This window comes from Notothenia coriiceps, unplaced genomic scaffold (genome assembly GCF_000735185.1).
Source record: "Notothenia coriiceps isolate Sejong01 unplaced genomic scaffold, NC01 NC01_scaffold00037246, whole genome shotgun sequence".
NCBI classification, from domain to species: Eukaryota; Metazoa; Chordata; class Actinopteri; order Perciformes; family Nototheniidae; genus Notothenia; species Notothenia coriiceps.
Window position 1 is genome coordinate 23,725,902 of NW_011369947.1, and position 21,770 is coordinate 23,747,671.

Here is a 21,770-nt window from a genome sequence, read left to right on the forward strand (position 1 = left end):
AGAGCAGGACTGCATGACAGAATTTTAACTCGTTTTCTTTCTCTGGCTCTCCTCTTTCCAAACACTGTGCTCCAGAGTGGGGGGGAAACAGAGAGCGGACCCTATGGGATTGCTCTATTTAAATTCCTATACAGTTTGACTTGGGCCTTTGTCTGCCTCCGCACGGTGTCTGCTCATTGTTCGCGTGAAACAAACTATAAGCCGGGTTTGTGTGAAAAAAAGCAGCCGTGCAAAAGAACCCTTTCCGTCCCTTTTTTCTGTTAACTGACAACTCCAGAATCACACATCGAACATATGGAAAATTCCTCCAAAGTGTGACAGAAGACATATAAATGGCTGGTAAGCCTGCACCGATGAATGGGGCCACAGACGAGGCAATGTGTGCAGAGGCGGAGGCCTCGTGAAGCAGTGCAGTGTCTCAGCCTTGTAAAAAGTGCTCGTCGAGGAGTCTTTAAAGCCTCTTGTCACATACAGTACAGTATACATGAGGGATATGGGGCCAGGCAAGGGAGGTGTTTGTGTGCACTGCCCCTCAATGCATCTTATAAAAATAGGTAATTTTTCAAAGACAAAAAGGAAAATGTCACAAGAGAGCAATGTGGATACATTATGGGATATGTTTTCAAGAAAAAGCAAAGCTAAGACTTTCTTAGACTTACTTATTACACAACAAACTAAAAAGAAATATTGAGAAAATCTTACATTTATTAATCAATCATCAGAAACAGTTTTGAGCAGTTAAAGTCACTTTAAAAGGATATAAGGTCAAACATACAGTATGGTTGATACAGCTCCTAAAATGTTAGAATGTGATGCTTTTCCTTTGTTTTATGTCATTGTAGATGAGATGTATTTTGGTTTTGGACACAACAAGTAATTTATTAGCTGTCAACATGTGCTCTGGGATTATACATTTGACTTGTTTTGCTTTTTCCAAACATTTTGTTCACTAAATATTGAATCCATTGACTAGTTTATCGATAATTACTTGCAGTCCCGCACAAGACATGAACTTCACCCTGTAATAGATATCACTGGGCCAGGTAATTAGAGCTGAGATACATCCATCATATCCATTTTCCCCCTCTATTATCTAATTAATGACCGATCAGTTATGCAGAGGGGAGGAGTTCATGTTGTGTTTGGAAAAAGAGGTGACCCATAACGTAAACCCAGTCCGTCTCGCGGTCCCAGCACAGTGGGAAGAAAGACAACAAGACGTGTGGCGGTGCATAATTACAGCCCGAGATGGATGGTTTAGTCCTGTCCGCGCCCAACAGCTCCCAGTCCATTTTTCTCTCTGATGAACGAGGAGAGAGACAGCACGCTGTCATCTTCTTCGCCGCCACTGCCAGCAACGGTAAATCTCCTGCTCAAAGTCACCCTCGCTTCGATATGGCAGAGGGGAGGTGTGAGGTGATTTGGAAAGGGGGAATGTGGTGGAACATATTCTCATAGACGCTCGGCCTACACCAGTTCTACCACATGGGAATATTCTGAACTGTAGAGTATTTCTTTGAGCTCTTCAGCAGAAAAAATTAAAATGTGGTGCAAAAAATAGCCTGGTATTCTTTATCAAGCATTTCAGAATCATTCCCCATGTGACATTTTCAACCATAGTTAAATTCGATACTAAATAAATCCCGAGAACATAGATAAGTTCTTTGATAGTGAATGTCGTCACCGTTTTGGGGCACTCATGGCTGTTATACAATATTTATGGCGGTGTTTTGTAGTTCTTTTCTCACTGACTGTATTCCTTTGTCCAGTTTTAAGATAGAAGATAAGCTTTGTTTGACAAAGTGGCTACAGCCTAAGATCAAGTGACACAATCAGTCACAAGAAGTTTACATCAAATCTTTATCTACAAAAAAACCTCAAGGGGGAATTTGTAAGGTCGTATTTTTGGCCCAGAGTTTACAACATGTTTGCTAATCAAAGGGGGGACATGTACTCTTTACAAAAACTGGCCCTGCATAATGTTAAGGAGTGATCGACAGCAATATGTAAACTGTGAGGTATCATATTCTTCCACCTATTAAGTCCAAATTGAGATTTACCATGAATAAACCTTCACCCACTTGAAGTGTATCTTTTTAGTCATAACATGTTTTTTCTCCTGGAATAAAACATGGATACTTCTAAAAGTGGGTTCAAACTGTTTGCATTTAGGCAAAGCAACTGCAAGCCAAGTGAAAGTGGAAACAGTCGTGTGAAAATATTAGACGTTAGCAGACTTAGCTGTTGTGTGGATTTGTATCTTTGACGGCTTATCAAACACCGAACTCTACCCAAAGTTGTTATAGTAAGATAACCAATAACCATACTTTTCAGAGGTTTTAACAAAAAATTTGAGGTTCTGGTAAATCTTTATCGAAGCTGTCGTCTATCGCTACCTAGCTACTGCTAACAGCTTCAGCTAAGGGCTACAGCTTACATCTGCACAAGTCTTCATATTAGCTTTTTGTTGGTAAATATAAACAAGAACGGACAGCAAAAGCATTTCAATGGTCAAACCAACGCAGATAAAATAAGATACAAAATTGTAGGAGTTTGGTTTGATAATGTTGTACCAGTTAGCACATGTCTTCTAATCTGTGAAGCTTCATCAAAACCACACCGTCACTAATTATCAACTACAGAATTATCCTCTTTGAATCCAGCGTCTCTAAGAAGACGATCGACAAAACCCCTGCCTGACCCAGATCCAGAGCAGGGTCCTCTGTGAAGGCTTTTTTCTCTCTTTGTGCTCTCCTGTTCAATCAAAAGTGATGCCTCCCACCTTCCCTTTGATACCTGTTTGTTCGGTGTGGCTTTGACTAAGGAAAGAGCTGCGTATGAAGGAGGCAGGACATTAAAGTCTCCAAATGCTTTATGTGCTGTATTTCTCTCACCGAGGCCGGACCAAAGCCGCCTAAGAAGCCGAACGGGTGTTTTTGTTGTGGAAACCGCAGTGTGAAGAGGTGGGACGGAGGGTTACCGCGATGGCTTGTGTTTTGTTGTTTCTTTGTGTTTTTGTTGCTTTGGGTTGTTTCCTTTCCTCCTGTTCATTTCCCATGCTGGAACTCAGAAAAAGCCTTTTCACCCACTGCTTTCTCCCCTATTTTTCTTCTTTCCCTCACTTCCTCTAACTTGACTTCTCAGGAAATAACCTTCTATTGCCTTTTCCAGTCCCAGAGGACCGAGAGATAAAATCCCTCCTCGGTCTAGGGGGTTGTGTGAAGATAGCGTAACAGTCTTCTCTCACAGTCACAGCTCCAGGCTTTGTGAGGAAAACTCTGCCCCTCCTCCCTCCCTTCCTTTTTCTGACTTTCTCATTGCCAAATCAGAGTGCTTCTCAACAAGGTGATAGTTCATAAAGAGGTTGGGATCGGTAGGACTGCCAGCTGACAAAATGTCACGTTTCAATGTTTTCCATCGTGTCTCCTGCCACTTTTTTGCCCTGGCTAATATTCCTGAGAAAGCGTTTTACAACACTTACACCAAGAAGGTATCACAAAGAAAACATCTGGATCTCTTTAGCCATTGTAGTAAGTAAGTACATTAAGACAAAATTAATCATTTTCAACCATTCTAGTTACATGGCTCTATTGGTAGCAAAATTGGTCTGCTGGTCAACACTTTCTTCCAGACCAATATATATCAAATATTATTGGATGATTGCCACAACATTTTGTATAGACCTTCATTTTCACACGTAGATGAAACCTATGGACTTTGGGGACCCCTGACCTTTTCTCTTGCCCCACGATGGGGTTGATGTGATTGTTTTTTTCTGGAAAATCTTCCCAACCATTGGATGTTATCGGTAGCGATTTTCATTGTGCCAAGAAGATTTATTTCAATGAGTTTGGTGATATCTTGACTTTTCGCCCATATACAAAAAAAAGACCATTACCCATTATTTACAGTCAACTAAAACTTAAATAGTTCAAAAAATATATGGTATTCAAAGGGGAAAAGAAGGTGGATTATTATGAATCACAGTCCACTTAAGTAGGTTCAAAAAAAAGAAAAAGAAATGCATTAGTTAAAATACTGACTGGTGTAGCTAATATACGTAGTTTTAGATTCTTATCTTCATTTGCTTAAAAGTCCTAAACTAAGTTGTATACTAAGTGTGGGTACTCTTTATTTTACTGTTTGCTTTATTCCACAAACACACTTTGAACATGTCAACAGAGATTTGCAGTGACTGTTGCCTATATCAGAACTGCTTTTAGAAAGCAGCAGCGAATACAACCAGTTACAGATGGAGGCAGATGGTGGCTCAGCACTGGGATTCACTTGGTGTGTGTGTGTGTGTGCAGTAAGTGTGTGTGCACTGTTTTTGAGTTCCAGTAGCTCTGTGGGCTGAAGCGGATAGGCTGTGGTATTTGTTTAACCTTATCAGGGGTTGTCATCCACTCAGGTCGGCGTAGAGTGGATTTCAAAAAGGAAACTCCATTTATTACCTTCATGTGAAGCTCACTTCCCCCAGAAATGAGCCCTGGTGCTATGAAAACAACCTTTCATATGCTGTGTTATTTGAACAGATTTTAAGCGTGCTTTGATTATGTAATAGGGACTTAAAATCTGTGTACTAAGGTTTTTGGCTACAATAAGACAGAATGAAAAATATCTGTGGAATCTTTTGAATAAAGATCATTGTTTTAATCTTCTCTCATCCCTAAAGTTTTTCTTTTTTTTGGGTTTTTATTATCCAGCTGAAAAATCACATTTAAAAAAAATCTTATTTTCTTTTTCTTCTCCTGAAAAGATTTATGTTCCGAGGGAATGATTAAGAGGCGGTGACCTGAGTGTTTGACCTCCATTCATCTTCTTTGCTGTTTTAATGATTCAAACTCATTCTGACGCGTGGCACTGCCGCCTCCGACAATAATCAGAGAGCCTTGCCAAGAAGTTAAATGCCCTCTTATGGTGGCCATTAAGGAAGGTCTCAATGGAGAGATAAAGAAAGCTTGAAAGTTGACACAACACGTGCCAACAAGAATTGATTCATGAACAAAAGTATATTTCATCCTTCATGAGTAAAACTTGGAATATGTCATTTTATTCATGTGCTACAAGAGCAGCAAATATTGCAAACAGTCCTCCATGGTGAGTTGAATCAGCATTAAAAGCAAAAAAAGTCGGCTTCTTCCTCCTGATGAGGTCATATTGAATGACTTTTTCCTCTGCTCTTTTCACGTTCTCTCTCTATTCTTTGTGATCTAATTCTCCGTGTGTAATGGAAAGTAGCTCCAATGAAAGCTGGCACTTCAACTGTATCTGAACAAATTACATTCATATGCAACTCATTTGCTCCATTACATTTTGAGGAAAAAGCATCGACTCTGAGCACATTCACAGTAAGTGTATTGTGTGTATTAGTTTCAAGCAGAATGGTTACATTTAGGAATTTAGACAGCTTAGATAAACCTTGAATCCCTGAACGACCTTCACAGCACAATAAGGAGGAGGGGCCTGCTCTGGGATTATGCATAACATTATAAGTCGGAAATATAATTGTTAATGTGATATATAGAGTACAATTTGTAAGGAATGGGGTTGGCATCTGCACATATTCCTTTAAAAGAAATTAAGCTACTTTTTTTACGTAAATTAATTTGCTGATTAATTTCTCGTTTCATTGATAAATCCTTAAATCAACCAAAAAAAGCCCATAGTTTTATGATTTCAAGAAATGTTGTGTGATGTCTAACGGTCCAAAACAAAAATAAAAAAAGATGTTGTTTTTGGATGAAAATTCCCCCCCAAAACATCTTGTAAGTTTGTGACCTTAGCTGAGAGAATAACCTTACTCTATAATGTCCTAAAATATTTATCTCTAAGTAAATTTGGGATTATTTCTAGCCAATTTTCCTACTCAATTTCAAAGAATATCTGAACTTTCTAGGTAATGACTTTAATCTTTAATATTTTTCAAGTTTTTTTCTTTAAATGTTACCCTGTATTGCTCTATAATTATATATTTGCTTTTAACTAAACTGGCCCTAATTTGCCAGGGAACATGTCATGAGCGCTTTTCTACTTTTCAAAATGCTTCAAGTCAAGTCTCTGTTGCAGCAACAGCCAAGAGGAGAGTAATGACCCCTGAAAAACTGTAACAGTAGCAACAACAACAACATCCCCCAGACTTTTGGACAGTAGTTGCACTGATTCACATCTCCCACACACTTGCAAACGCATGTTTTCACACATTACACGCTCTAAACTGAAGCCGAGTGGGATTCTTAGACAACAATTCTCACTGTTTGGTGTTCTTGTGGAGGATTTACGATGCTGTTGTAGGATTCCAAAACCTGCGGCGTGGTCATATCAGCGCGGGTGTCCTCCCACTAATTTCGTCTGACATCTCGCAACGCATGCCTTGGCAAACTGCCGGAAGTCAATTAAGACATGGTAACTATATTTTCATTGTTTACTGTATAATTCCACACCCCAGGGTTACTGTCTTAGGAGTTTGTTTTCCTTCTTTTGTTTATCGAGTATAAATATTACATGATTATCCAAATAAAAAAAAGGGACATATTTGGACTTGGAGCATGAAACTCAGCACATTGAAAATATAGGAGGACCGGATTCTAGCGGTATAGGTGACATAAAAGTATTCAAAACAGAAAAGCAAAAATCCATTGTAAATGAGCAGATTGTCTGAATTATTTTTTTAATAACGTTTTCTCCGCTCAACAGCCTCAAAATGTAACCCTGAATACAGTTTAAATACACCTGCAGTGCTTGACAGATGTTTTGAATGACATTGTAGATAATACACTAAGTCTGTGTTTCTTCCCTGCAAGGTCAAAACAAGAGGTTCGGTGTCAAGCTTGCGTTAGCTAGACTCTACAACACAGCCATGGAAATAACATTATCTTTCCAGATGTGTTCTCATGTCTTTTAACCCTGTAATAATAAATTACAATTGTTCAAGTCTGTGTTCAAAACATATGGACTAAATGGTAAAGTTCTTCTTAACGTTCATTATTGATACCCAACTAGTTTTTCTAAATGTTAAACAACTCATGTTTCTTATTGTCTTATGCTTATTTTCTTGAACATTTTGACATGTACAAGGCCTTCACTTGATCTCAGGTTGATTGGGACATCTGTTTCAATAAATATGAATCCAGCAGGTGGCTGTTGTTAAATCCGAGTCATCAGCTTTCGTCCCTTTTTTGTTTGCTTTTTAGATTTCTGTTTGCGAACATGTCACTGTGTGTTTGCTTTCTTTTATTCAGGTATATTCATTCATCAAAACCTTTTTGAATTAACCTTCTGAAAATCATTTGACCTCCTTTGGCCCCTCGGACGAGAATGTGTGTTAATGTGATGTCAACTTCTTTCTGCCTCACAGTGTATATCCTCACGATCAAATCAGGGATTTGAATACATTTTGTGGGTGTTGCATTTCAGTTTGACCTCCTAACCCTGTGCCCTCCCTACACCNNTTCCACTTGTTCCCACTCACCTCATGTTAAATAGTCCTGTCTCTCCCTGTCCCTGTGTCAGTTCTTCTTGTTTGTTTCCTCCGAATGGCCGTGCCAAGCCTCAACCGGCAAAGGATTGCTTCTCTCATGTCAGGTTTTGTATGTTTGTTTATTTTCTCAGGCTTAAGTTTTTTATTAACGTCCTCTTTTGTCTTACGCTTTCGTTATTTCCACCCCTATTCTTTAGAGGCATTACCCACCTACTCTACAATTAAAAGGCCTCTTTGAAAAATTCCCAGTCCGGTTTCGTTTCCGCCCACTAGCACGAAACAGCTCTGGTCAGGGTCACAAACCGACCTGTTGATGGCAAGCTGAACTGGATCCCATCTCTCCTCATCCTCCTGGATCTGACTGCAGCATTCGACAGCTGTCGACCATAACATCCTCCTTATCCAGCGCCTCGACACCATCGGACTCTCGTCTCCGCCTGAGCTGGTTCCAGTCCTACCTGTCTGAAAACAGAGTACGTCTCCCCTTGGGAGGTGCGAGGTCCAGGCACACCCCTGTCCACCTGTGGGTCCTCAAGGGTCGCCGGTCCTCGGCCAATCTGTTCACCATTTGGTACACTCTTCCCCTTGGCCGTGTCATCCAGCCAGCAGGAAAGTTATCATTCCATTGGCTACACTGGATGACACACAGCTCTAATAAAGACAGCTCTATCCCCCACATGCATCCTCACTGTCACCCATCATCCGTCACCGCTCCCATGAAACATCCTAACACCTGCATTGAGGGAGAATAAAGTTCTGGATGCGAGAAACTTACTGCAACTAAATAGCTCCAAAACAGAAGCTATTTAGTTGGCACACCAACCAGGTCAGTCATCCCCCATAACCCACATTACCTTTTCTGGACAAAACATACCCCCTCTCCACACATACCACCCTGGGTGTTAGATTTGGACCGACATCTGACCTTTGACACCCACAGTCAAACAACCTGTGCAAAACCTCCTTCTAACACCCTCAGGAACATTGCAAAACTCCGTCCCACACTCTCCCTGTCAGGTGCTGAACAACTGGTCCATGCCTTTGTCTCCTCAAGGCTCGATTACTGCAACGCTCTCCTCATCGGGACTCCTAGCGGGAGCATTCAGAAGCTCCAATATGTACAGAACAGTGCCGCTAGGATCCTGATGAGGGTGAGAAAATACAGCCACATCACACCCGTCCTTCATTCCCTCCACTGGCTTCCTGTCTCATTCAGGAGCGAATACAAGATCGCACTACTGACCCATCAATGCATCCACGGGAACGCTCCTCCATACCTGAAGGAACTTCTCAAATCACAAACCTCCACACACAACCTCCGCTCCACAACCAACCATCGGCTTCGCCCCCCCGAGGACCAAACTCCGCACAATGGGGGATCGGGCTTTCTGTGCAGCTGCTCCTCACCTGTGGAATTCCCTCCCAGACCACCTGAGGACTCCACAGACCACTGACGCCTTCAAGAAAGGCTTAAAAACTTTTCTTTTTAAAAAAGCTTTTGATTAAACTTTTGTTTATTTTGTTTGTTTTTATTATGCCTCCTGTAGCACCTTGGGATTGCTGTGAGGAATGAAAGGTGCTTTATAAATCGAATTTATTATTATTATTATTATTACCTGAACTGTATAAATAAATATTCAATACTTTGTCTCTGGGTCGTGCATTTGGGTTCATCAGTTTGTGTCGAGGTCCTGACACTGATGTTGCCAGGCAACAGTTGTGTGAAGAGATCGAAATCCTTAGAAATAAACATAACATGTTCAACACTTTACAATACGAAGTATGAACTGTGAATCAATTATCTTTCTATTATATTCCTCAGACAAAAGGAGCATTTTCTTAAAATCTGAATTTTTCTTTCCTTCTTTCCTTCAGTTAAATGAATAGCAACCATCCATACTCAGTGCTATTTCTCTCAGCCTTTAGTTGTGTATTTCCCTTGGACATAAAGAAAATGCCGTCAGTGAACAGTATCTACGGATCCATGTCCTGAAGTGTTCTGCTGGAGGCCAGACTAAACACTGTTGTAATATTCTATTAAAGCTGATCCATGTGGATCTGAAACTGATACGCTGCTCATGCCTACCAACATACCTAATTCCTCATGGTAATCATCCAATGAATATTTCATATATACATGGTTAATCACCACTTTGGTTAATTGCCTCCAACAGCAAGCCTAATCTTTGCTTCATGGTGTTGTGCGGTCTTGTCTCAACATTCAAAACACAATATTTCCTCATCGGCGGACAAAGAGCTGACTGAATGGACTCACCGTCATGCATTATGGAGAGCCCCTAATTACATACCCTGCATAATTTACATATCGTCCAATTAACCGTCATCTTCGTGTCTGATAGACGGGCCGAGACACGCAGAGGGCACAGGACAAAGTGTGTGTTCACGTACTCACTCTGTGGTGCTTTTGTATGGGCATTCAGCGTATAAGCACAAACGTGTCTATGTGTGTGTGCCAAAAAGCTTCCATACTGTAAGAAAGTCTGTGTGTGTGTGTGTGTGTGTGTGTGTGTGTGTTTCCCTTGAGGCGTGCTTCTAATCACAGATAGCTGATGCAGAGAGAGAGAAAGAGGGAGCAGCCGTGGGCAATGATCGGTGAGAGGAGGCCATCCTTCCATCTGGAGCATCTACACACACTACTGACTCTGGTGTGTGTGTGTGTGTGTGTGTCTACAGGCTAGGTATAGACAGGCAGATAGACAGATATAGGGATGAATGTACTGTATACAACTATTTAGAGAACAGCTGGGCAGAGAATAGTTTTCATATCTGGTGACAGTGGTTGAACGTAACTAAGTACATTTACTAAGTATTCTACTTTAGTACAATAATGAAGTACTTGTGCTTAACTTGAGTATTCCAATTGAATGCTATGGAAGCTGCTGAAATGTTTGTTTAGTTGTTGGTTTGTAGTCTAACATAATTAAATAGTCCATTTAGTTGAGTAAATACAAATCCAGATTTTTCCTGCAGAATGAGTACTCTTACATTTGACACATCCAGTAAAGGTATTTTGACTGCCATGCATTGGTAATTCTTCTTACTGTAAGTACCTCTTCCACCCCTGTCTAGTAATTGGGAAAGTGATCATTTTTGAATATAGGAATAGCGACATATTCCTGGACAGCCATGCAGAGAAACCCCATTTGTAATTCTGATGGCAAACTTTAAAGTCTGTGTGTGTGTGTGTGTGTGTGTGTGTGTGTGTGTGTGTGTGTGTGTGTGTGAGTGGTGTGTGTGTGTGTAAGAGTTGTAACAGTGAATGTGTCAAGCTGATATATGTCCTGCCATTACCACCAATTTCAGCACAATACAATCCCAGTATATTGCAGCCCTCTGTGGCTCCATGCAGCCATTTTTCTCTCTCTCTCCCAATCCATCCTCACTCTCTTTCCTCTCTCCTTCTCTCTGTTTAATAGTCTGTTCTGTCTGTCTGTCTGTCTGTCTGTCTGTCTGTCTGTCTGTCTCTCTGTCTGTCTGTCTGTCTGTTCTCTCTGTCTGTCTGTCTGTCTCTCTGTCTGTCTGTCTGTTCTCTCTGTCTGTCTGTCTGTTCTCTCTCTCTGTCTGTCTGTTCTCTCTGTCTGTCTCTCTGTCTGTCTGTCTGTCTGTCTGTCTGTCTGTCTATCTGTCTCTCTATCTATCTATCTATCTATCTATCTATCTATCTATCTCTCTGTCTGTCTGTCTGTCTGTCTGTCTGTCTGTCTCTCTGTCTCTCTGTCTGTCTGCCCACTGTACCACAGCACAGACTGCCTTCAGTGTCTGACTGCAGAGTATTGTGCAGCACAGTAGAAGCCAGATGTATGCAAACAAACACCAGACAGTTTATATAAGCCTGGGAATAAATAATCAATTTGATTCCACTTGTAAAAGCAATTTCTATGAAAACCACGACCACATTTTATAGTCTTCATGCTATAATTTCCCACAGTGCCTTTATTAGAGTGCATTGCACTGGAGTAGATGGACAAATTACACAACTATGTACTGAATCAAGAATAAATGTTGTATCAGATCATTATATACAAAGAGGTGCTTACCCTGACGGTTTTGTATTTTTTCATTATTGACCGGCTCATTGCTAATTATTCTGCGTATTGCACGATAATCTAAATAAACCTTAAGTTACTTCCTGTCTGTCTTCTTATGTTTTGTCTATCGTCCAGTTATCTGTACTTGAACATATTTCCTTTTCTTTTTGTTTTCTTGTTCTTTTTCTCTTTTCTGTTCTGGGGACAGTTTAGCCATCCTCAATTCACATCTTTGTTCTCTCTATAAATATACAAATAAATATTAGAAATCTATCCCATGGTGTTTCAATGGAAAAACACAGCTGACGTTAAAATGACGGAACTTTTTTTTGCGTATTGATATGACTGCACACAGTCCCTTGATCATGGCAATGGTCTGTTATCCCTAGCAACAGTCTGTTATCCTTAGTAACAGTCTGTTATCCTTAGCAACAATTTGTTATCCTTAGCAACAGTCTGTTATCCTAGCAACAGTCTTTTATCCTTAGCAGCAGTCTGTTAACATAGAAGAGCAGACCACATGTTTGGAATTGACCAATCAGCATCTAGTATTCAACTAAGCCGTGTAACAGCGTTAAGTATCACAGAATAGTGCAAAAGAGTGAATTTGACTGAATTATTTACAGACTTAGTTCCATTTGCAATCACTTGAAGATGTTTATGAATACATTCACTTAATAACAAACAGGGACATATACTATCACCAAAGTTATATATATTTTCAGATATTTACCATTCATTATAAGCCATTATTTCTCCCACTTCATACGGTATAGTGATGGCAGGCCTGTTAGTGGAAGTGCCGTAATGCCACTGAGGACACAATGAGTCTCTAGAGAGGCGCTAGATTTATGTTCCATGGTGGCCATTTGTAATTAGCTGTAAATCAGGTTTGAAAAAAGGTGTGAACACAGCCATCTCCGTCTGCTAATGGAAGCCCTCATTAATAATTGAGATGCAGACATAATGACCATATGAGCAGGGTTTTTGAAATCATATTGCTTTTTGAATCTTTATATTGCATTATTTCCTATACGTACTTTTAGAAATACATTCTTTATATACTGCAGATGCTTTCAGGTACGCATGTATAGTGTCTATGTCATTTGCTATAACATTATCTTTATTATTAATCATTGTGAGCGCCTGTGTTTTCATGTTGCTGAACAATAAACTCAGCCTATAAGCAATATTGCATAAAGATACGCCAATGTTCTCACCATTAGAGCGCAACGTTCTACACTTGCATTTGGAAATGTATTTAGGGGTAGCAGCACAGTTCTGAATGAACCTTGACAAATGACTAATTTTACCCCTGTGGCTTTTGAAATGCTTACTGCTCTGGTTACTTGTCTTAAAATCTACTTTCAAGTCTTATCCGAATCAGCTGCCAGGTGAAAATCGTAACACTTATTGCCTATTAGTGATGCCTGATGTTAAGTTCTGTGCATCACTGCTTAAAGGAATCATCTGCAGAGACAGCAGCCTCTGAAATAATGCATGCCGCCTGCAACCCACATCTGTATTTTCTGCAGCAGTCTCACAATTTGCCTGCCATATTTCTCACATCTCACACCTAGAATTGCTTTTTCTCTGAGGTTTGGACGATTCCACGCTCTACTAAACACTGAATGCAGCACCATGGGAGGCTTTTCTTTCATGGGTGAGACACTATCCAAACCACCTTCAGATTAATATGCATGTTTCATGTTTGTGTGAGAGCGAGGATTTAAGCATGGCTGAGTATGTGTGTCTTTATGTCAGGCCAAATGTTCCCATTCCCCATGACTGAATTTGGGTTAAGTGAAGAACTATGTCACTCCATAGGTTTAGTGTGTGTGTGTGTGTGTGTGTGTGTGTGTGTGTGTGTGTGTGTGTGTGTGTGTGTGTGTGTGTGTGTGTGTGTGTGTGTGTGTGTGTGTGTGTGTTTCTCTGAATGTTCCACAGGGAGAGTGAACCCCAGGCTGCATTACTCACGGCCTGTTTTGACACGTGCCCGCGCGCACACACACACACACACACACACACACACACACACACACACACACACACACGCACACACACACACAGACACGCACACACACACGCACACGCACACACACACGCACACATACAAACGCACACACACACACACACACACATGCACACAGACACTCACACACACACACACACAAACATAGACAAACAAACACACACACAAGCCCACACACACACACACACACACACACACACACACACACACACACACACACACACGCACACACACACACACACCACATCATACTGATTGCCAATCTGAAGTAGGTTATTAAAGTTATTAAATAATATCCCGTGCTCCTTGAATAGCTCATATGCAATTTCACAGGCAGGGGGCTCTGATCCCCCCATCATTTAAACATACTATAGCAGCCTATGCACTCACAAGGTGTTTGCACATTGTGCGTCACATACTGTGTGTGTTGCAGTCTGTGGGCAGTGAGGACAGAGTCTGGTGCAGAAACAAAGAGAAGCTGCTGCAAAAGGAAGCTTGCTCCATTGATTTGTGATCATAAAGACTTCCGCTGATCAAACTGAACCACATTTGAAATGGCTCCAAAAGCAAATTCCTCTAGGTGTGACCTATTTTCCTCGCAGAACTACAAGCGCTATCTTTCTTTAAACGCTATACACCTGCATTTCAAAAGACCAGAGAAGACGATAGGATTTACAAAAGTCTCTTTCACACAGGAATAATTAATACGATGCAGCTCCAGAAAAACCTGTCTGTAATAAGAAGCTGTTCTGGGAAATCAAAGCTCGACATCCCAGAGTTAATCAGGTGGGGGAATGATTACTGGAAGCTGGTTTGAGGATAAAAGCCTACCTGCTCACATCCTCACTTCCTGATGATGTCACAGCCCCCCCCCNATAGGTTATACAGTATAAAATACCACGTACGGTCCGCCCTCCCACGCCACCCTGGCATGACCTCTAGCCCCCCCTTTGCCCCCGCATGTCAAATGTTCTAGAACCGCCACTGTATAGGACATAGAACAAATAAAACAGATAACAGTGCAGGACTAGTTCTGGATCCACTAACCCCCCCTGTCCTCTCTCAGGTGGAGCAGTATGGAAACCTGATCTTCCACGGGCTGGAGGGCAGCTGTCTGGAGTTCATCGCCAACCTGGTGGCTCGCTGCATCAAGGTGCGTTCACTAAACGCTCATCCAGGAAGCTTTAAGGCCTTTAATGATGGAGAAATACATACATAAGATAAATATCCATCTCAAATGCAAATGAGAGAAACATCAACATGGAAGTGACATGTTCCACTAATAGCTACCAATAAAACCTTTAAAGGGGACCTATCATGCAAAATGCACTTTTTGATGTCTTTTATACATAACTCACGCAGCGTCAGAAAATAAAACCCTATCTCTTTTCCTCCGTACCCAAATCTCTAAAAACGGGGGAACAACGGAGCTGATCCAGATTTGCGTCCGATATGACGTAATATCTGAAATGTGGACCCACGGCCCTATCAGAAACGTTGCTATCAGAAACAATGCCCGACTGTTTTGGACGTAATATGGTCGGTGTTTACATTAGCATCGCTAACACTCAGAGCTAACCTGTACTGGAGAGCATGTGTGTGAAGAAGCAGGAAGTAAAAAGGAACTCACCTTGTGGTATAACCGGCAAGAGAGAAAGCCTTTGAGCTCCATACTGTTTCAGAGAGAATCCTTGATAATCCATGATATGGCGTTTCATCACGGCAGCATTTAGTTTAGACAGTAGCTGCCGGGTCCCGCATGAGCTCAGACCCCTCCTCTTTTGTTTTTTAAGCTTTATACCCCAAATCAGCACTTTTGAAACAGGAAGTGAAATAGAGGGATATGAGGCATGGCTAGAATGGGTGATCTGTTTGGTATTTTGAGCAAAACACTTCATAGACATGTTTTTTATATATTCTTAAACATCTGAGACCTATGCTATTGCCTAACAATAGCATGATACCTCACCTTTAAAACATCATAGAATACAGGGCAAATTCTTCCTCACCTGCTCCCATAAGCGAATTGAATTAATCAAAAGTAGTGTCTTTATTTATTTGACAGGGATACTATCTAGGCATATGTACATTTAAATACATTCTACAAATGCAATAAAAATAGGACTTCCAGGCCTTGCACACAACATTATTTGCATGTCAGTATTTGTTTTGATTATCATGAATACTTTCATACATAACTTAAGCAGAGGAAAATCCATTCTGCTTCGGTGCATCTACAGGTCGGGATAACTCACTCACAAAATCTAAACACTGTTCATACAATTCATATTTTCTCCCATTGATTTTATTCCAATTGAACAAGCCTGCATGTTTCACGACGGTCAGATAAATAAATAAATAAAAGTTATGATCCGGTATTGTGGCCATCACTTAGGACTCAGAGGGATTAACTGTCTTTTGTTTCATTGATATTCTATATAATAATCTCACAATGTTTTTTTAAACAGTATGAAGGAGGTAAGAGAAGGGAGTAGGATCTGTTATAGGAATAATATGTAGTTAGTACAAAGAAGCCAGCTAAGGGACTTAACATGTTAATTTATTTTTAATTAATTAATTAGTATGAATGTTTTATTAATAACCTATAATTGTGTATATGTGTTATACTGATACATTTCAGCAGTTATACAGAAATAGAGGAGAGATCTAGCAGCTTCCTCTCATTCACATTCTCCTCCCGCTGCACAACTGTAGTAATAGTAGTAGTAGTAGACTTCCTTTGTTTCCATGGCAACGTGCTCCCGTCTCACCTCTCTTCCTCTTCCTCTTCCTCCTCTTCCTCTCTCTCTCTCCTCCAGTCAAAGCAGGATGTGGGGGGGCTCGGCTGTGACGTGGTGAGGGTGGAGGTCGACGAGAGTCTGACCAAAGAGCAGCTGCTGGAGACCTTCATCAGCTGTGGTACACACACACACACACACACACACACACACACACACACACACACACACACACACACACACTGACTCACACACACACACACACACACTGACTCTCACACACACACACACACACACACACACACACACACACACACACACACACACACACACACACACACTCACACACACACACACACACACACACACACACACACACACACACACACACACACACACACACACACACACACACACACACACACAACCACACACACACACACACACACACACACACACACACACACACACACACACACACACACACACACACACACACACACACACACACACACACACACACACACACACACACACACACACACACACACACACACACACACACACACACACACACACACACACACACACACACACACACACACACACACACACACACACACACACACACACACAAGTTTACTAATCAGTCTCAAAGTCACTGAAAACGTCACAAAACATGTAAAATATGACGTAGAAAATATGACGCCATCATCTCATCGATCATAACACGTCCTCTCCTCCTTTGCAGGTTTCCTGGTGCCTGCGGGGGGGTCTGGCTCTCGCTGTGTGTTGGTTCTGCTCGAGGGTCTGGAGAGAGCCTCGTCTCTCAGCGGCCTGATGGGAGATCTCTGCCTCAGCCTGGACAGCCGGGGGTCTGGGGCTCCGCTACATCTGAACACAGGTACTACTACTAATATATACTATACAGATGAATACATCATATATCACATATACACATTAATACAGGTACTACTGCTGCTAATATCTAATATACACATTAATAGAGGTACATCATATATCACATATACACATTAATACACTGCTGCTAATATCACATATTCAGATGAACACAGGTTCGACTGCAGGTATCCTTTCACTCGTACTTGCACCTGCACATTATCGTATGTTGGCGGTTTGTTGACGGCATAACGTCCTTCTCTAACGGATGTGACTTTAAGTTATATTGCATCTAAATGTCATCTTATAAAACCAGATAATCAAAAAGGTATGCTAAATGCAATGTAATGTAATCAACTGACAATGGAAGAATCTAGTAAATGAAATGTAAGAAAAGGAGAAAATAACAGAGAGTTTGATGAAAGATGGGAAAAAGGGGTGAGTTTTAGAGCATAAAACATGGATAGTGACCAGGTTATTATTAACCCCCCCCCCCCTCAGGTCCGCACCACTTCTCTGAGAGCAGCTTCCTGATTGGCACGCTGTCGAGGCCCCGCCTCCAGGGCCCCGAGCTGAGGCTGCAGCAGCATTTCCGCTGGGTGACGCTGCGCTGGGATCAGGAGCCGCTGCAAGGCATGCTGGGAAGACACCTCCGCAGGAAGCTGATCCACAAGGTGAGGGGGGGGGGGTCCAGATGCAGAGGACAGATGTTCCCTGCTGTTGAGTTTTCATTGTTAGTAAATCAGCAGAACAGATACATCCTCTCCTCTCTCCTATCTCCTCTCCTTCCTCTCTTCTCTTTCCTCTCTCCTCTCTCCTCTCTCCTCTTTCCTCTCTCCTCTCCTCTCCTGTCCTCTTTCCTCTTTCCTCTCTCCTCTCTCCTCTCTCCTCTTTCCTCTCTCCTCTCTTCTCTCCTGTCCTCTCTCCTCTCCTCTCTCCTCTCCTGTCCTCTCTCCTCTTTCCTCCTCTCATGATTGTTTATTGGCTGTGTGTTTTCTGTATTTTATTTCTGTTTGTTGTTTCCTTCCCTCAAGGGATGAGGTCAAAATGGCTGAAAGTGCAATAGTTTAATGAAAGGGATTTTAAAAACCTCTCCTCTCTCCTATAGACGGGGTCCTGTCTCCCCTCCCCCTCCTCCCCCCTTCAGAGCTCTGTATTGTGGGTGAGGGACGTGTGGCAGCAGCTGAACGCCTGTCTGTCTCGTCTCGGGACCCCTGAGGCTCTGATTGGTCCCCAGCTCTTCCTGTCCTGTCCTGTTCTGCCCGGCAGCACACATGCCGTCATCAGGTGAGTCTCTGATGCATCCTGTAAACACAACCAGCACAGATGGAACATGTCACTCCTGTCCCGACCCATTCGTATCTTCTTAAAGTTGTTATAGTTGGCGACCAGTTCATACTTTAAGATATTTTTGGTTTATTGTAAGATCCAGAGACATGTTAAGAGTTTTCTCAATCACAAACTAAACTTAGTAAATGTTTTTTTGTGGCATAATTCAAATGTTTTCAAGTATTTTTTGGCATAGTAAGCATCTTTTTCAATCTTTTTTTACCATGACTTCTTGATGATTTTTTGCGGCAAATTAAACTTTACATTATAGTAAATTCGACATTTTAATTATCTTTATATTTTGACATATTATAACGACATATTTTATACAAAGTATGAATTCTTATTTTCTTACATAGTTTTATTGCATAGTGTACATTTATTATCTTTTTTAAACAAACATTTTTAACATACTATATTATGACTAATAAAATGATTAACTGCTATTCTTATGTTGACATACAAACTATTTAAATACAAAAAAATGATACGATTATATCTATTTATTTTTGTACATTTTATATATATTTCCACATTATTTATAAACTATACTTAAACTTTTTTCTGACCTTTTTAATAACGTTTATATATATCTGTGTGTTCAGGTGGCTGTCCCGGCTCTGGAACGCCGTGGTCGTCCCCCGCGTGGAGGAAGCTGTTATCGCCCGGGTAACGGCCAGACGCTCCTCGACAACCACCTCTACATCCTCAACGTCGTCGCAGAGACCGTCTCTTAGCAACACTTGTCTCAGCGCCGGGCAACAGGCCGTGGTGAAGGCGGCTCTCAGCATCCTCGTCAACAAGGCCGTGCTGCAGGGCTGCCCTCTGCCCAGACACGGTGAGAACAAGTACTTATAATACTGTGTACAAATACTCGGGTACACGAAGAAGTCCTTCATTCAAAGTGCAGCTGCAGGCGGAGAAAAGTATTTATACTACTGTGTACAAATACTCTGGTACAAACTGAGCTTTTTTAGTGCACATAATGCATTTGTTGTGATTTTATTTTGATGACAGACTACATTTTTTCGGGCATTCAGTGCTTTTTTATATATATTTCTGTACAAACTTTTATTTCTTTTACTTTTGACATACAGGTTTTTAGATTTTTTTATAAATGAGTCACTTCCTTTCAAAAAGTACGGCTCCGCCCACTTTTGGGGGAAAACAACATACAAATTCTGAAGTTACCGTGGACTTTCTGATCTTCAAAGAGCCCGATTGCGATGGCCAGTCAGGCAAACAATTACATTCAATCATTTGCAATCGACGATCGGGCTCGATATATGGTTAAATTCAAATCAGTAGGCGAGGCTGTAATTTCGCCAGCTAGATTTGACTCTCATCTATGGACATCGATCGCCTACTGATTTTAATGGAACCATATATCGAGCCCGATCGTCGATTTCCAATGGCTTAATGTAATTGTTTGCCTGACTGGCCATCGTAATCTGACTCCTGGAAGATCCACAAATCCTTAAATTTCTGACCGGATTGGCAAAAACTTCAGAATTTGAATTGACCGCCGTTCAAATGACAGCGTTATTTTCCCCCAAAAGTGGGCGGAGCTGTCATTTTTACCCAGAAGGGACTCGTGTTCTCTCATCTATTGCAGGCTGTACATATTTTATGATTTCCTTTCTGGCTCTTATGAGTCTTGTATAGTTACTTACTATGACATTCATTTGTTAGTCTTTTAAAGTCCCAACTTCAAAATGTAAGTAATTTAGCTGCAGACAGAGTATTAATACCACTACTTACTACTTGTACTTTTTTACTTGTAAATGTCCCTATTCCACATCTAACTTCAGTAAAAATCCAAAAGTAATAGCATCAAAGTGTGCTTAAAGTACCGAAAGCAAAGGACACTCGGGGGGTCCGCGGGGTCTTAAAAAGTATTAAAAGTTGATAAATCAATTTAGCGAAAATGAAGGATATTAAAAAGTATTAAAGGGCATTTTCCAAGGTGTTACATTTTGTAGCTTGTTTTCAATAAGTATATCAATCGTCAAAAGAGTCTTTTGACGATTGATATACTTATTGAAAACAAGCTACAAAATGTAACACCTTGGAAAATGCCCTTTAATACTTTTTAATATCCTTCATTTTCGCTAAANTTCCAGATTTAAACATGTGAGAAATGTCTCTGGTAAAACAAATCATCTTCAGGAGTGTCTGAGTCTCACCCTCTCTGAAGGAGCCTCCGGAGCTCCAGTTTGGGGTCCCTCCCTTCTTCCGGGGGCTGGTGTTGGAGCGCCTCAGCTTCCCACTGTCCCGCCCCTTCCTCCCTCCTCCACCTCCTCCTCCTCCTCCTCTTCCTCCTCCTTCTCCTCTTCCTTTATAGGAGCTGATGGCCGACAGAGGGAAGGTCCCGCCCCTAAACTCCAGCAGGTACCTGTCAATCTCTGCAGCAGATTTAGGGGAAACACAATATAGATCAGTATGTTTTTATTTCATTCTTTCTTTGTATTTTTCATGAGGTGCTTCCCAGCCGGCATAAGGAGTGTCCAGGGTATACGCAGGAATCCTGAAGTCAAATGTAAAACCTTTTAAGAGCTTTTTTAAGACCCTTTCCATACATTTGAAGACCTCATCGCCACTTTGAGTTTTAACCGGTTACCTTGGCGACACACTTGACCTCACATTGACTATATACAGTATTGATTGTCTTTCCTCCTTATCTTCCAACCATTTGGACGCAGACTTGCATTTCCCCATAACGATGTTGCTTAGCAACCGGCGTAAACGGACCTTCGCGCGCTATCAAGCAGTGAGCGTGCGATGTCCTGTTCAGATGACGTTAAACCCAACGGGATGCCATAAATAAACTACACAATACACTACACTAATCCGGTCAGAAATTTAAGGATTTGTGGATCTTCAAGGAGTCCGATTACGATGGCCAGACAGGCANGAGCTCCGGAGGCTCCTTCAGAGAGGGTGAGACTCAGACACTCCTGAAGATGATTTGTTGTTTTACCAGAGACATTTCTCACATGTTTAAATCTAGAAACTTGGACTGGCTTAATGTCAACAGCACAATATGTAACGTTTGACTTAATGGTGCTGAGTTACACGTCAGGTATCAAAGTCAACTGTATTGTCAATCTTCCAGTTTGTGTGTTCAGACAGAGAGATCGAAATACCGTTTCCCCCAATCCAGAATACACTAACAAAGATATATAAAGATATGTATATATATATATATATATATATATATATATATATATATATATACAATA

The 21,770-nt window shown here is 41.3% G+C and overlaps 2 protein-coding genes across 2 annotated transcripts in view; both read left to right on the forward strand.

Annotated features, from left to right (window-relative positions):
* Window positions 1-21,770, forward strand: part of otofa (otoferlin a) — a 934,066-nt gene that overhangs the window by 733,855 nt on the left and 178,441 nt on the right. The window lies entirely within an intron of this gene.
* LOC104966533 (cortactin-binding protein 2-like) overlaps window positions 1,249-21,770 on the forward strand; it is a 25,369-nt gene continuing 4,847 nt past the window's right edge. Inside the window, exons 1-11 of the mRNA XM_010795717.1 lie at window positions 1,249-1,409; window positions 7,848-8,051; window positions 8,460-8,870; window positions 14,561-14,714; window positions 16,381-16,480; window positions 17,051-17,203; window positions 17,701-17,873; window positions 18,308-18,486; window positions 19,134-19,376; window positions 20,917-20,968; window positions 21,414-21,468. Of these exons, the coding sequence (XP_010794019.1) occupies window positions 1,249-1,409; window positions 7,848-8,051; window positions 8,460-8,870; window positions 14,561-14,714; window positions 16,381-16,480; window positions 17,051-17,203; window positions 17,701-17,873; window positions 18,308-18,486; window positions 19,134-19,376; window positions 20,917-20,968; window positions 21,414-21,468 (1,885 nt within the window). The remainder of the gene's footprint in view (window positions 1,410-7,847; window positions 8,052-8,459; window positions 8,871-14,560; window positions 14,715-16,380; window positions 16,481-17,050; window positions 17,204-17,700; window positions 17,874-18,307; window positions 18,487-19,133; window positions 19,377-20,916; window positions 20,969-21,413; window positions 21,469-21,770) is intronic.